This window comes from Rhinopithecus bieti, unplaced genomic scaffold (genome assembly GCF_001698545.2).
Source record: "Rhinopithecus bieti isolate Rb0 unplaced genomic scaffold, ASM169854v2 scaffold_9981, whole genome shotgun sequence".
Classification (NCBI taxonomy): domain Eukaryota; kingdom Metazoa; phylum Chordata; class Mammalia; order Primates; family Cercopithecidae; genus Rhinopithecus; species Rhinopithecus bieti.
In genome coordinates, this window is record NW_016806838.1 from 5480188 (window position 1) to 5493507 (window position 13320).

General features: G+C 56.2%; 1 protein-coding gene across 5 annotated transcripts in view; it reads right to left on the reverse strand.

The window, feature by feature from the left end:
• Positions 1–13320, reverse strand: part of FOXP4 (forkhead box P4) — a 52881-nt gene that overhangs the window by 9059 nt on the left and 30502 nt on the right. The window contains exons 4-13 of one of the 5 annotated variants that reach the window (XM_017878285.1): positions 7164–7286; positions 6535–6615; positions 4888–5035; positions 4532–4745; positions 4143–4247; positions 3311–3398; positions 2184–2267; positions 1869–2076; positions 1692–1768; positions 714–815 (exon numbers count right to left, since the gene is read on the reverse strand). In XM_017878285.1, coding sequence (XP_017733774.1) covers positions 714–815; positions 1692–1768; positions 1869–2076; positions 2184–2267; positions 3311–3398; positions 4143–4247; positions 4532–4745; positions 4888–5035; positions 6535–6615; positions 7164–7286 — 1230 coding nt within the window. Of the gene's footprint in view, positions 1–713; positions 816–1691; positions 1769–1868; positions 2077–2183; positions 2268–3310; positions 3399–4142; positions 4248–4531; positions 4746–4887; positions 5036–6534; positions 6622–7163; positions 7287–13320 lie in introns of all 5 variants that reach the window. The other 4 variants (XM_017878283.1, XM_017878287.1, XM_017878282.1 and 1 more) reach the window with 4 other exon arrangements.

Genomic DNA, 13320 nt, shown 5'->3' on the forward strand with positions numbered 1-13320 from the left:
ACCCCGCCCACTCTCCCAATTTAGATATCGCCTTCCCACCTTGACACACACACACACACACACACACACACACACACACACACACACACACACACCTTTTGGCTATAGAAAAATAAATGGCCTAGTGCCCTAGCATCTCTGTGTCCCATTTTTTCTAGGGTCCCCCTCTTGCCTGCTTCTGCTCTCCCAGGAAAACTTATGGCTGAAGGTGTTGAAATGACTAATTGGATGGAGACAATTATCTTCCTGCCAGGGACGGCAGTGCTGGGGAGGGCTGTGAGTGCCGTCAGTGCCCCAGTGTGTGGTCCACGGCTCTTGGTCCATCCATGTGTCTATACCTGCACCTTCCTAGCCCCAGCCCAGGCTTTAGAACATGCACCTTAAGCCAACTTGGGCATCAACAATTCCTAGAGGCCCTACTTCATGGGGCTGGCATCTTTGGGGCCCTTGGGGGTGTGCCCTAGAGAAGGATTGCTTCCCAGAAAGGAGGCAGCACCAGGCTGGAAGGAAGGGATCCCTAAAAGGAGGTTATGGAACAATCCACAGCTCCTGCTGAGGTGGGTGTGGGCACGCAGCCCTGGCTGGGCCCTTGGGTGGCTGTTTCTGCAGGACTAATTGTTTAGGGAACTAACTATTAGGCAGCCTTGGTCTCCACGGGATATGGTAAGTCCAAGGGTGACTGGGGCCCAGAAGGTAGAAGGGGCCTGCTTCACCTTCCAGGTGGCAGTGTTTCTGCGGAAATAGGCGAACATCCTGGTGAACCAGTTATAGATCTCATTCAGCGTCAGCTGCCTGTCAGGGGTTTCCAGGATGGCCTGCAGGCAAGGAACAAGCAAAGGGACAGTCAGCCTGGGCCTCGAAGGGTCACAGCTCTGAGTTCCCTCCCCCAGTATCTCTCCCTTCTGTCTGGCCCCGAGCTCACCTTGTGAGAAGACCTGCTCAGAAATGTGTGGATAACAAGATGCGTGGTGGCTGGTGGGTCTCCTGAGAGACACAGGCTGGCTACAGCCCAGCCAAGGATAAAGAGGGCAGGAGCTTCCAAGGGCTATATATTTGTACAAAAAGGACTGGAGGTGCTTCTGGAGAGGAAATGCCTTTAGTACCCAGCCCTGGACTGAGGGTGAAAGCAGTCAGTCCTGTCTTTCTTGGGCGAGACATCCACCAGGTGGAGGCTGTTTGGAATTTATCCTGATTTTGGCAAAAGGCACACTAAGCACAGTGTGTGTGTGTGTGTGAGAGAGAATGTGTGTGAGGGTGTACATGCCTCTGTGGGTATCAGGGAGAATATATGTGTCCATGTATGTTCACGCTTGAGTGTGAATACTATGTGAACACTGGTGACATGAAGATCATGGGCTTGAGGGAGGAAAGGGGAAGGAGACAGACGAAGAGCGACTCTAAGTCTATCATGGGGTGCTATATACATGGAATCAGCACACAAATGTCAAGGTGGGTGTCAGCAGGAAGAGCAGTGTGTATACCCCCAGAGACACATGACCCTACCCAGCAGGCTGACGGGGCCCAGCCTGCAGGATAGCCCCGCATAGCAGAGAGGGAAGATGGCCATGTGAGAGGGAGCGGGACAGCTCCACTGCTTGGCCCCAGGACCCTCCTGGAGGCAGGGGTGTGGTGGGGGCTGGGGAAGCAGCCTGTGTGCCATTCCCTACCCTCCTCCTACCTGCCCTGCTCACCTGGCGGATGAGGGAGGCGTAGGTGAAGGGGGGCCGGACGTCGGCGTTCTTGTAGAACTCATGATTCTGGGCCAGCTCTGGGGAGACAGGCAGAGGATGAGACAGCCAGACATGGGGCTCAGCTGGGAAAAACAGCCTCACTCTGCTATCACCCTGCAGCCCCCAGCCCACCCTCACCTGAGGAGATGGGGGAGCAGAACTTGTCACTGCTTCTCCGACGGGCTGGGCCTCCACCATGCAGGGAGGCAGAGCCCAGGCCAGGGGGCCGTAGGGGGGTGACAGGGGCTGCGGCCGAGGTCGGGGGATGCACAAGACCATCTGGGAACGAGTCTGCTGCAGAGACGGTCACCTTGGAGAATGAGGAGGAGCCGGGGACCGGGTTCAGCTGTGAGCAACGGGGAGGGTACTGAGACCAGTGCCCGAGGGTGGGGGCCCCAAGGCTCCGCGTCCGTGGAAGGCTCTGGGAGGGGTGGGGAGGGGAGCAGCACTCACTGGCTGGCTGAAGGGCTTGGGTTCTGAGGGCCGCATGTGCAGGTGGGCCATCATGGCCTGCAGCCGCTCGCTCTCCTTGGCGAGCTGTGGAGGGTTGCAAGGCAGGAGGTGAGCAGGAGGCTGAACCCTGGAGGTAGTGTTGTCCCATCCCTCCACCGCCAGGCCCTTCAGAAGGTCACCGGTTCACATCCCCATTCCCCTCCTTGCCTCAGCATCCCGGCTCCCTCTCTCCCCCGCTCCAGGGAGGCCTCAGCAATGCTCTGCCCCTCAGGGGCTGCCAGCTCCACGAAGCCTCTCCCTTTCTCCCCTGGATGGCAACCATTTGAGCCTTCCCAGTGCGTCCTGGCTGGAGCTTATCCCTGCCTCTACATGTTGGGGGGCTTCTTCCTCCCCACCCACAGGGGGCAGCCACTGTGCCTTGTGCAGTGGCACTTGTGTGTGAGGGCCTCACATACTGAATGCAGATGCAAGAATGGATGAATGGCTCAGACACCCCATTCATAAACTCAATGGGTCTTTCATGACCACCCTCTCACGGCAGGGCTGAGGGTGACGGACAGGTGCTGGAGGGAGAGGGGTGAGCACAGAGGAGCTGCCCTGAGTAGCTTCCTAGGAACCCTGTGCTGCCGAGTGTCCACTCCCAAATAGCTGGGAGGCTCCCTTGGGAGAGCCAGGCTTCCTGGGTTCTAATCCCAGCTCTGCCGCTCACAGGCAAGTTACTTGAGCTCTGTGGGCCTGTCTTCTCCGTCTGGAAAATGGGGACAATAATGGTACCCACCACATAAGGTTGTTGAGAGGATTCCTTGAGTTATATAAAGTATTTAGTACAGCACAAAGTAAGTGCTCCATATGTTAGCTGTTAATACTATTTTTGACGTTTCTATGTAGCATGAGTCTCTTCTGGACCTCCCAGCAGAGACGCCCCCAACCTTGGTTTACCCCTCAGAATCCAGCTGTCCTCACCTCACAACCATGGTCATTAGAACCTAGAAAGCATAAGATGGTGGCTTTGACCATAGGACCCTTCCATGAGACCCTCCCAACAGAGCCCACCTAGCAAGTCAGTGCTGTGGGTGGGCAGGGGCTGGAGCCCACCATGTCCCTCCCCAGCATCTTCCGGGCCACACCTGGATCTCCAGCTGCTGCACCACCTGCATCTGTACCCGGCACTGGGCTGTGCTCCGGTCATCCAGGGCATGCTCTGTGTTGAGGTGTCTTCAAGGGGAAGGGAGGAGAGAAAGTTGCCTCCGGTTTCCCTGCTGCCACCATCCTCCCATCCTATCCTCTAATCCCACCCACGGCCTGAAAAGCAGACAGACCAAGAGATACAAAGAAGAGAAAGAGGTGGGAAAACGGGGCAATGGAGGAAGGCTTCTCCCTTCTCGTCAGCCTCCTTTGATGTCTTTGCTAAAATCCCAGCTACAGAGAGATCTAATTGCAAATGAACTAATTAAGTAAACCTCTGACGAAGCGTGAAAACAATTTGTTTGACCCTGATGCTGCAAGGGTCTGGGAGACAGTGGAGTTAATCAGTCAGTGACAGAGCCTGGCATGGCTGTGGCAGCTGGCTGCCTGCTGCCAGCCGCCTGTCCACCTCCCGACCTGCCTGTCTGTGGTCCTCAGCCTGTCGCTCGCCATCACTTCCCGGGGCTGAGGCTGGAGAGGAGCTGGGGAGGGTGGGGGGAGGAGAAATGCTTATGTTTGTCCTCTCCTTCTCCTACCCGCACGCTGTGCTGGGGATGGGGTCGGAGAAATGCAGGCCCAAAAATATAGACAGGATAGGGAGTGGGAGGATCAGGGAGTCCGTGGGGGGCAGAGAAAGAACTAGAACCCCCTGGAGTGAGGACAGTAGTACAGCTAGTGAGGAGGGCCCCAAGAAGGGGCAAGCTAGTGGTCAGGGATGGGGGAGGGGCCCTCTGGGGAAAGGCTGCTGGGGGAGGGGCTAGGGGTGACACCTACTTGATAAACTGGCCCAGGTCTTCACACAGGGTCTCACAGCCTGGCCACTTGCACTCTCCGTGTCCGTACAGGGGGTGGGAGCCGGGAGTCTCCTCGTGGGAAGAGCTGGGAGGACAGCAGGGAGGTGGTCGATCAGGCACCCTGAAGACCCCAGCGGCCCTGTAGTCAGCTGAGCACCAGCTCCCCTGCTGGTGACATTTCTGTCCCTAATACAGGTTTCCTAGTGGCCAAACACCATCTGTACACCCCAGGAGAGGGAGTGAACCTCTGGTCCCTGGGCTCCACCCCCTCCCTCCCAGTCCCCATCAGAGAGTCAGCCCTCGGGGGGGTGGGGGCCAGGTCTACCCCTAGGGAGGGCTTTGGTGCCCCTCCCAGCCTGGGCCCCGTACCTGTCTCTCCGAGATGTGAGCACAGTGGGCTGTCCGTTGGGCAGGGTATGGTGGGAGAGGGGGGGTGAGACCTTGGGGGGAGCGGCGAACGAGGTAGCGGTGGCGGCCGTGCCAGTGAGGTCCAGCCCCTCCTGCTTGACGCTGTCCTCGGCAGGCTGCCCGGGGGCACCCTCACCCTTCCACAGCTGGGGCAGGTCTGTTGGGCAAACAGCTGCTGTGGGAGAGACAGGGGAGGCTGGCAGGGCCCCACGAATGCTCGGCTTTCTACCTGGCCCCAAGAGCAGGGGCTGTCAGCTCTTGGGTACAGGCAGGGCTGTGGGGTTGGGGCTGGGAGGGGAGGAGTGATGGGCGCTCACCTTGCGGAAGGGTCTGGAGGGGCCCCGAGGCTTGGTTGGGCTGCAGGCTGACCAGCCCCTGCCTCTGCAGGTTGAGCAGGTGCTGCTGCTGCAACTGTTGCATTTGCAGGAGCTGCTGCTGGAAGGCCAGCTGCTTGTTCCCCAGCGCCTGGTGAGGGGCCCGAGGGGGCGGGCAGAGAGGGGTGCCATCAGCTTCAGGCATGCCATCTGGCCCCCACCCTGCGGCCACCCCCTCCCAGGGCCTGTCAGCCCCTGGAGCTGTCGTTGTGGCGTCTGCAGCTGCAGTGTCTCTGCTCCCGGCCCAGCTTCCATAAGGCTGCATGCCTCCTCGCAGTAAACACACGCATGCACGCACGCACGCACGCGCGCAAACACACACAGCCAGACCCAGACACGCAGCACGACGCCCTCCCTCCTCCCGCCTCTCTCCTTCCGCTGCTTCAGCTCCCTGCACCGCAGCTGTGCACGCCTGGGGGGGCCTCATCACAATGATCGATGAGCCTGTCAGATTCTGGGGGCCACTCCTGCCTGGAGGGCACCCTTCCTACATGCCCGGGGTGCCCCCCTTCTGCTCTGGGGAGGGAGTTCTCTCTCCCCCAGCTCTTTTCCTCTCTTGCTTTTTAGATACAGAGAATCAAGGAGTCTGACGGGACTCACTGGGATCCAGGCTCGGAGAAGAGTCACATCACCACTGCCCAGGCGCCCTGTGCTTGCTGGCTCACCCACTCTGCCTACCCCCACCCATTCAGTTCTTCACACAGGCACTGACAAGTCAAGCTGTCAGCAAGTCTCTTTTGAGCCCCAGAAGCCAAGCATGTCCTGGGTGGGTTGAGAGGCAGAGATGTCTCTGCCTGCCTGCTGGGGGTGGGAAGCATGGGGTAGGGTGGGGGCTAGCTATTCAATACAGAGACACAGGATAAACTTAGCCTAGAGATTTACCTGCCAATAACACAGCCATTACAAGACTGCGGAGGGGGAGGCTGGGGGTACTGGAGAATGCCTGGGTGTCAGGGCAGCCTTCCGGGAAGAGGAAACTGAGAGCTTGGGACTGTGGTTGGGCAGCAGGAGAGATGTACAGGTCTGGGACCCAGGGGAGAAGGGCCTCCAGGGCCTGGTATAGAAGCTCCGATGGGGCAGGGGGTGTAGTCTGGGGAGCTCTGAGAGGAGACTGAGGGGTGGCTGGGCAAGTCATGACAAGAACGGTAAGAAGCTGGGGGCAGGCTAAGGTAAGGGGAGGTGGTTTGCTGAGGGACTCAGAGATTTGCGGGACAAGGAGGGGAGAGCTGAGGTGCTGGGTCACAAAGAGACAAGGGTACAGGAAGATGGCGTGACCACAGGGCAGCTGCACACAAGCGTGGCCCGGCAGACGCCACACACGGGGGAGACACATACACACCTGTCTATACCCATGTGCACAGAGACAACAACACGAGGCAAGGAGAGAAAGAATGAATGAGGATGAGGGGAGATGGAGACACGCAAGAACCACCATCCTCATTTCCCCCACACTGCTCCTGGATCCCCTTCCTCAACCTTTTCTTGATTTTTCTACTATTCCTGCAAGGCAATTCCCTCCTGACTGGCTCTAGACATCCAGCCTCTGGGCATGGGGTGAGGGCGGTGGGAGACCCTACTACAGCCCCTTACCTCTTTGGGCTGTGGCTTCCCAGCCTGCTGCTGGGTGAGGAGTTGCAGGTGGAGCTGCTCCTGCTGCTTCTTGTAGTACTCCTGCAGCTGGGGGGGTGGGGGAAGGTTACCACTGGCAGGGGACTGCTATCCCCACAAGAACCCCAGCCCTGTCCCATCTGGGCTCCTGGGGGCAGGAGAAGGGAGTTTCCCTAAAACATGGCCTGGCTCTCCCCAGTCAGCCTGGAGGGGCCCTGAGCAGGTCTGGGCGGGGAGGGAGGGGGCAAGGGATGGAGGAGATTCATTCCCACAGCTCTGAACCCTCCCAGCTTTTGGTGGATCTCCTGAACAGGTCATAGGGGGGACAAGGTGCCAGGATGTTCCAGTACTTTGCCCTTCCCTGTTCAGGAGACAGAATTGGGGCCAGCATACAGGGAGGGAGGAGGGGGAATATTCTGGGGGCAGGGCTGCCATGAGAGATGCCTGACCTTTGACCTCTCCCCACTACCCTAGAGGAATGCAGATCAGTCTGGCCTGAGCAGTCTCTCTGGTTTCTGGGACAGCTTGGGCCCTTGGTGAGGTGTAAACAGGGTGGGAGGAGCCAGGTCAGGCAGAGGAGGAGGGACCAGCTGCCCTGGGGCCAGACTCACCTGCTGGAGCATGAGGGCTTGCTGCTGCTGGAGCAGGGCCTGCAGCTGCGGGGGTGACAGGATCTGCTGCATCTGTTGCGGGGTAAGCATCTGCGGCGACATCATGGCCACCGACACAGGCACCTGCGGGATTCGGCCCGTTAGCCCCGTCCCCTCGACCCCACCCCAGGAGGAGGCACCACCCAGCGCCCCACTCACAGCGTGGCAGAGTGGCTCCCAGGGAGGCTGCCTGGGTTCCAGTTCTGGCTCTGCCACCTGCTGGCTGTCTCTCTCTTTGGACGGTGACTTACCTCCTTGTTGTCTGTTTTCCTTATCTCTAAAATGAAAACAGTGATAGTGCCTACCTATTAAGGTCACCATGAGGACTAATCAGTGAATACTTAAAACAAGGCCTGGCACAGAGCAAGTGCATATAAGGGTTGGCTATTACCATAGGACCTGCCATCCTCAGAGCAGGAAGATTAGGCTCTAGTGACACTGGTCAGCAGAACCCATGCTTTGGCTGGTTCCCCCCAGTAATGGGAAGGAGCAGCACACTAGGCCACCCATAGTCTCACACAGTCTATTTTGAGACCACTTCCTGCAAGGTGGGCTTGGCTGGGAGGGCAGTCTACAGCATGGGAAGGATTCAAAACGTGGCCCACCTTTGCACGAGGACCTGCACTTTGTCTCCTCTCACACAGCCCAGCACACCTGCCTGGAGGGCACACACAGTGGCCAGAGCTGAAGCCCACGGAGTGCTCTTGGTGCCATCCTGGTCCTGGTGTGTGTGCATGTGTGTAGCTATGTCTAGGGTGGGGTGGGAAGAACAGCAGGCAGGGAGTTAGCAGGGCAGGCTTCTGCACCTAGCTCTGCACTGAACTGGCTGTGTGACTCTAGCAAGTCACTTTCCCTCTCTTATGTTTCGGTCTCCTCAAACATAAAACATAGGAGACTGGGCTGTAAGAGATGATTCCTTCTAGGCTGGAACATTCAGGATTCTCAAAGTATAACAGCTTTCTGCCCCCTGCCCTGGGTCAGGCCTCTAAAGAAGGCCCAAAGAATCCAGCTACAGGGAAAAGATTCTGAGAAAAGCAATGACATCATTCTCTTCCCAGCCCCACCTCCCCTGAACCCCCCAGGCTTGTGCAGTCATGGACGGGCAGGTCTCAGCTGCTATTTTGTCTTGTTCCCGTTTTAGCAGGACAGGTGCTCTGATGGGGCTGTCTGCTGCCCCCTCCACTCTGTGACCTCATGCATACAGGACTCTTCTATAATTTCCTCTCTCACTTCCAAGCTCTGGCAGCGTGCCTGGCACACAGTAGGTACTCACTAAGTGTTTGCCCCCCAGAGCTGAAATGCCTTCTCCGGCACCTCAGAGGCCCCTCTGCCAGCCCCAGAGCAGGAAGGGAAGGGTACAGGGCTAGCCCAGTCAGGGAGGAGTGCTGTGCAGAGACTTGTCCTAGGCTATGACAGGCTAGGTCCTCAGGGTCCTCCCCCAAGCCTCAGCCTCACCTGTGGGGTAGGGGAGGAGGAGTTGGTTCTCTTTTCAATGCCTGGCAGGGGGCAGGACTCAGCCTTGAACCACCCCTTAAGCCATGGATTAGGAAATCCCCAGGCAGAGAAGCAACGGGGGATACAACCGGGGAATCCAAGGACATCGGGGAATCCCACTGCTCCCAACACCTCTTGCTCACCCCACCACTAGTAGCTGTCCCTGCCCCTGGGCTTTACTCCTCTATCCCAGCCCATCCCTATCCACAGGGCCCTGGGAGGGGTAACACCTAGCTCTTTAGTCATGGGCATACCATGTGAATGAAGTCTCCAAGGGACCTCTAGGCCAGTGGGGGATGTACCCTTAGGAGTGTTTTTCGTTCTTTTTTTTTTTTTAACCTCATTTTTACCAATGAGGAGACTAGGAAAGTCTGGCGGCCTTAAGTGGCAGGGTTGGGATTTAAGCCCAGGTCTGCAAACTCCATAGCTCCCAGGGTTTTCACATCCTATGCTGCCTGCCCCACCCCAGGGCAGGTCTTGGGAAGGGTTAGGGAGAGAATGTGGAGGTGGGACGTCCGGAGGCTGAGGGGGCTGATATGGCTGAGATCCCAAAGGCTAACTTCCTACTCTATGGTTATATCCCAGAAGGACTCTCTGAAAGCCAGGCTGCAGGGGTGGATGTGGGAGCCTGGGGCTGGAGGCAGACAATGGCATAGACCCAACACCAGAGCCAGCCCCTAAGTCTGTTGTTGGGTGTTCCAGAGGCAGCTGGGGAGGCTGCTCAAAGTAGGTGGGTTTTGCCATCCAAAGACATGGAACAAGTACCACTGTCCTTTCTTTCCTCCTCCCAAGGGGGTGCCCAACAAAGAGAGGCATCCTGGTGAGGGTGAGCTCAGAGCCCTAGATTTCTGGGTCAGGTGACCTTGGTTTTTGTCCCTGATATTTACTAGTCTTGAAATCACCAAGCCTCACTTTCCCTGTTGGCTAACTGGGATTTGGGGCACCTGCCCTCCCTGCATCATTAGCGGATGTTGCTGACTGCTTATTACGTGCCAGGCATGGCACTTGGCTAAGCCCTTTACACGTATATCTCATGGAATCTTCAGGGCAACCCTGTGAGGATGGTGTCATCATCATTAACATCTCACAGATGAGATGGGAAAACTGAGGCCAAGAGAGGTTAAATTACCTGCCCTGACCCTGACCCCAAAGGGACAGTGGGAGCAGGGGTGAAAGTGACTTGTATGCCATTAAATTCCATGTAAACGTGAAGAAAATCACTTTTTAAAACATTCTGGATTTTCCCTTTCCCCTCTTCTGTCTCCTCCCCTGGTGTGCCTTAGGTTACTGCCAGACAAAGGTCACTGAGGACCAAGGCACTAGGACACTCATTCTCACTGCTGTGAGAGCTGAACTAGAGACGAACGTGGCCCGCAACAGGAAAGACTGAGACCAGACACTCAGAAGATCTTTCCAGGCACCAGGACTGTGAGTCACTGACAGGGGCATGCAAAAAAAGGATGTGGCCTTTCCTTCCTTGGGCCTTTCTTACTTGGACGCAGGGGAATGGAAGACATGACCTTGGAAGGCCTCCTTGGCACTTGCTATTCCTGCCACTTGGCTGAGCAGCTGCCTGTGGAGGCTGCTACGGAGATCTGGATGGATTACATGGTGTGCACTCGTCTCGAGGTGGCCCACTGGGGTCACAAAGGGTCTGGGAAGTGGCTGCCGCATGCTGATCTCTTGAGCTGATTGACCTCATCCACCTCTCCCTGTGCCCCTTGGGGGTCTGAGAACTGAGCTGGAGCTCCTTTGGTGTCCCTGCTGGCCGCTCGCCAGGCTCAGATGCCTCGGGATGGGTGCTCTGCAGCTAGCAGGCTCAGCAGGGCCCAGGAGTCAAGCATCTGGAGAGTAGTTGGGCAGCTAAGTGCTAACTGAAGCCCTGGCAGTGTGAGCCCCAGGCCAAACACCGGCACCTGCCTCCAGCCCCTCCCTCAGGGACCGTGCACCCAGCCATGAATACAGTGTGCTTGGCTGGATGGTCTGACTGGAAGGAACAGGGACAGTGCCTGACACACAGGAAGCTTATTTGGGGGCTGAGAGTGGGAACGAATGCAATTTGGTGCCAGGGTCAAGGACCCAAATTGTCTCTAAAGTATGGGGTCCTGTGAGTGGGGGGCAAAGTGGGGAGACCAGGCAAGAGTTTGGTTTGGCTTAAACTCTCCCGCAAATGACCAGAAGTCCTCAAACTAATTCTGGGCTGTAGCTGCAGCAAGGAAACATAGCAGCGCAATATAAAGAAGAACTTCTGGAAATGCCAGATGGGGATGGACAAAGCCAAGGCCCCAGTCACCATGGCCCCCACTATGTCCTCAACTCTTGGCCACCTGTGCCGCCTTCTATGATAGGCCTCTCCCTGGTGGGGTCCAGGCCTGGAAGGAGGGCCCCTCACTAGGCTAGGGCTGGAGACCTGATATAGTTTTGGAAACTCTTCTAAAGCTGGCTCTGGAGGAGAAGGGTGATGAACGTGGCTGGGAGGTACGTGGGCAGAAAATCCTGCTGGGGAGCAGAGCAGCATTCTGTGGGGAGCCCTGGGAAAGGAGCTGCCCTTGATCTCCCTCCATTATCCACTGCACTCAGGCTCAAGATGCACTCTTCTGCTCAGGTGGGGAGCTCAGTCCTTGCTCTCACCAGTCTTGAGCTCACAGAAGAGCATTTCAAGGCCCTGGGCCCTACTTTAGGACAAGGATCCGACTTCCTTGGAGATAATAAACTTAGGAATAGGGGCAGAAGGCAAGGAAGGTGTCCAGGGTTGGAGGAGAAATAGAGGGATCAATATAGGCAGGGAATCCAGGCTCCTGGGGAAGCATGGCTCCATGGCCCCAAGAACCCCCATCTCCCTGAGACCCTGAGAACTATCTGGCCTAGGCTTCTACACCTGGCAAATATTGGCATTATTACCATGCCAAGCACAATGCAGAGATTAAAAGTGTGAGTTCTACTGGCTGGGCACGATGGCTCATGCCTGTAATCCCAGCACTTTGGGAGGCAGAGGCGGGCAGATCACCTGAGGTTGGGAGTTTGAGACCAGCCTGATCAACATGGAGAAATCCTAAAATACAACGCTACTAAAACCTACTAAAATACAACTCTACTAAAATACAAAATTAGGTGGGCGTGGTGGTGCATGCCTGTAATCCCAGCTACTCGGGAGGTTGAAGCAGGATAACTGCTTGAACCCGGGAAGCGGAGGTTGCAGTGAGCCGAAATCATGCCATTGCTCTCCAGCCTGGGCAACAAGAGTGAGACTCCATCTCAAAAAAAAAAAAAAACAGTGTGAGTTCTGGAGCTATTGGGTTCAAATGCCTCACTCTGTCCTTTATTCGTTGTATAACTTTGGACAAGTTTCATAACCTCTCTGGGCCTCAGTTTCCTCATCTGCAAGATGGGGCTAGAATAGCACCTCTCCCATAGAACTGTGAGGATAAATTAGATAGCTGTAAAGTGCTCAGTGTCTACACTTCATTGTAAACACTCTGTAAATGTCAGTTGTTAGTTTGGGGTGTACTCAGTAAGTATTTGTTGAATGAATGAATGAATGAATGAATCAATTTTGGAAGTAATGAGACAAGGAGAGAGAAGGCCTGAGAAAAGATCATCTTATCTGTCTCTCTGACCCTGAAACCTCTAGGCCTCTCTTATTTTGGAGGGAGGGAGTTTCCTAAGGAAGATTCCACATTCTTCCTTCATCTCTCAATCATTTCAGATCTGTGACCCTTAATCCCCAGCTGAGCAGTCCTTCTGGACGTCTGACTCCAGTCCCTCCCACTACCATCAAGCTCCTTCCCTCCTGCCCCTGGGTCAGCAGCCCCTTTCTGGTTTGGGGAATGTTTGCTGTTGCCCAGCCTACTCCTTCCTGTTCTAAGCTGGGCCCAGGGCAGGGAGGATTCAGAGTGGAAGCCCGAGAAACACTTCAAAACCTAGGAGTGTATGTGGGGTCATTAATTTAAAGAGACCCAATCCTGACCAGCATGGGTATGAGAATCTTTTAGATCTCAACCTGATGAGATCTTTCTCTTCCTCTCTTTATTGACTTTCCAGATAGTGTCTTCCCCTCCTCCACCCCAGGCCACGCCCTGATCTTTGCCCAGCTCCTCCCCTTTGAGGGTTGTCTCCTTAGGGTCAAGAATTTTAAAAGAGCGTTACTGCTAAGGCTGCACATCTGTTGGGCACCTTGAACTTTTCCAAACATAAACTTGTTTTACATAAAATCCAGACTTTGTCAGAGCACTGGAATCTCCACCCAGGACAAAGCCTGATCCTGGGTCCTTCTCTGAGCACCCTGCACCCACCCCACCCTCCTCCTCACTTCCCTCAGCACCCAGCCCCAGAATTCAGAGCACCTCCAGCTCAGGACCAACCATGCTCACCCTTCTTCCCCTAGATAAACTTCCTTTCAAAGCCTGGCTTAATCCTTTCCCCAATTCTGAGCCTCCCTCTGCTGGGGAGGGGTGGGGGGAGCATGGATGCCCGGCTGCTGGGCAGAGGGGAGGGGAGCGGCTGCCCGAGTAGTGACCCAACCCGGACTCAGACTGCAATTCTCCCAAGTTCTTTGTGACACAAAAGGTAAACAGAAGGCCTGCCTCCCCCACCCCCGCCCACCCCCACAGATCTCCCCTCCCCC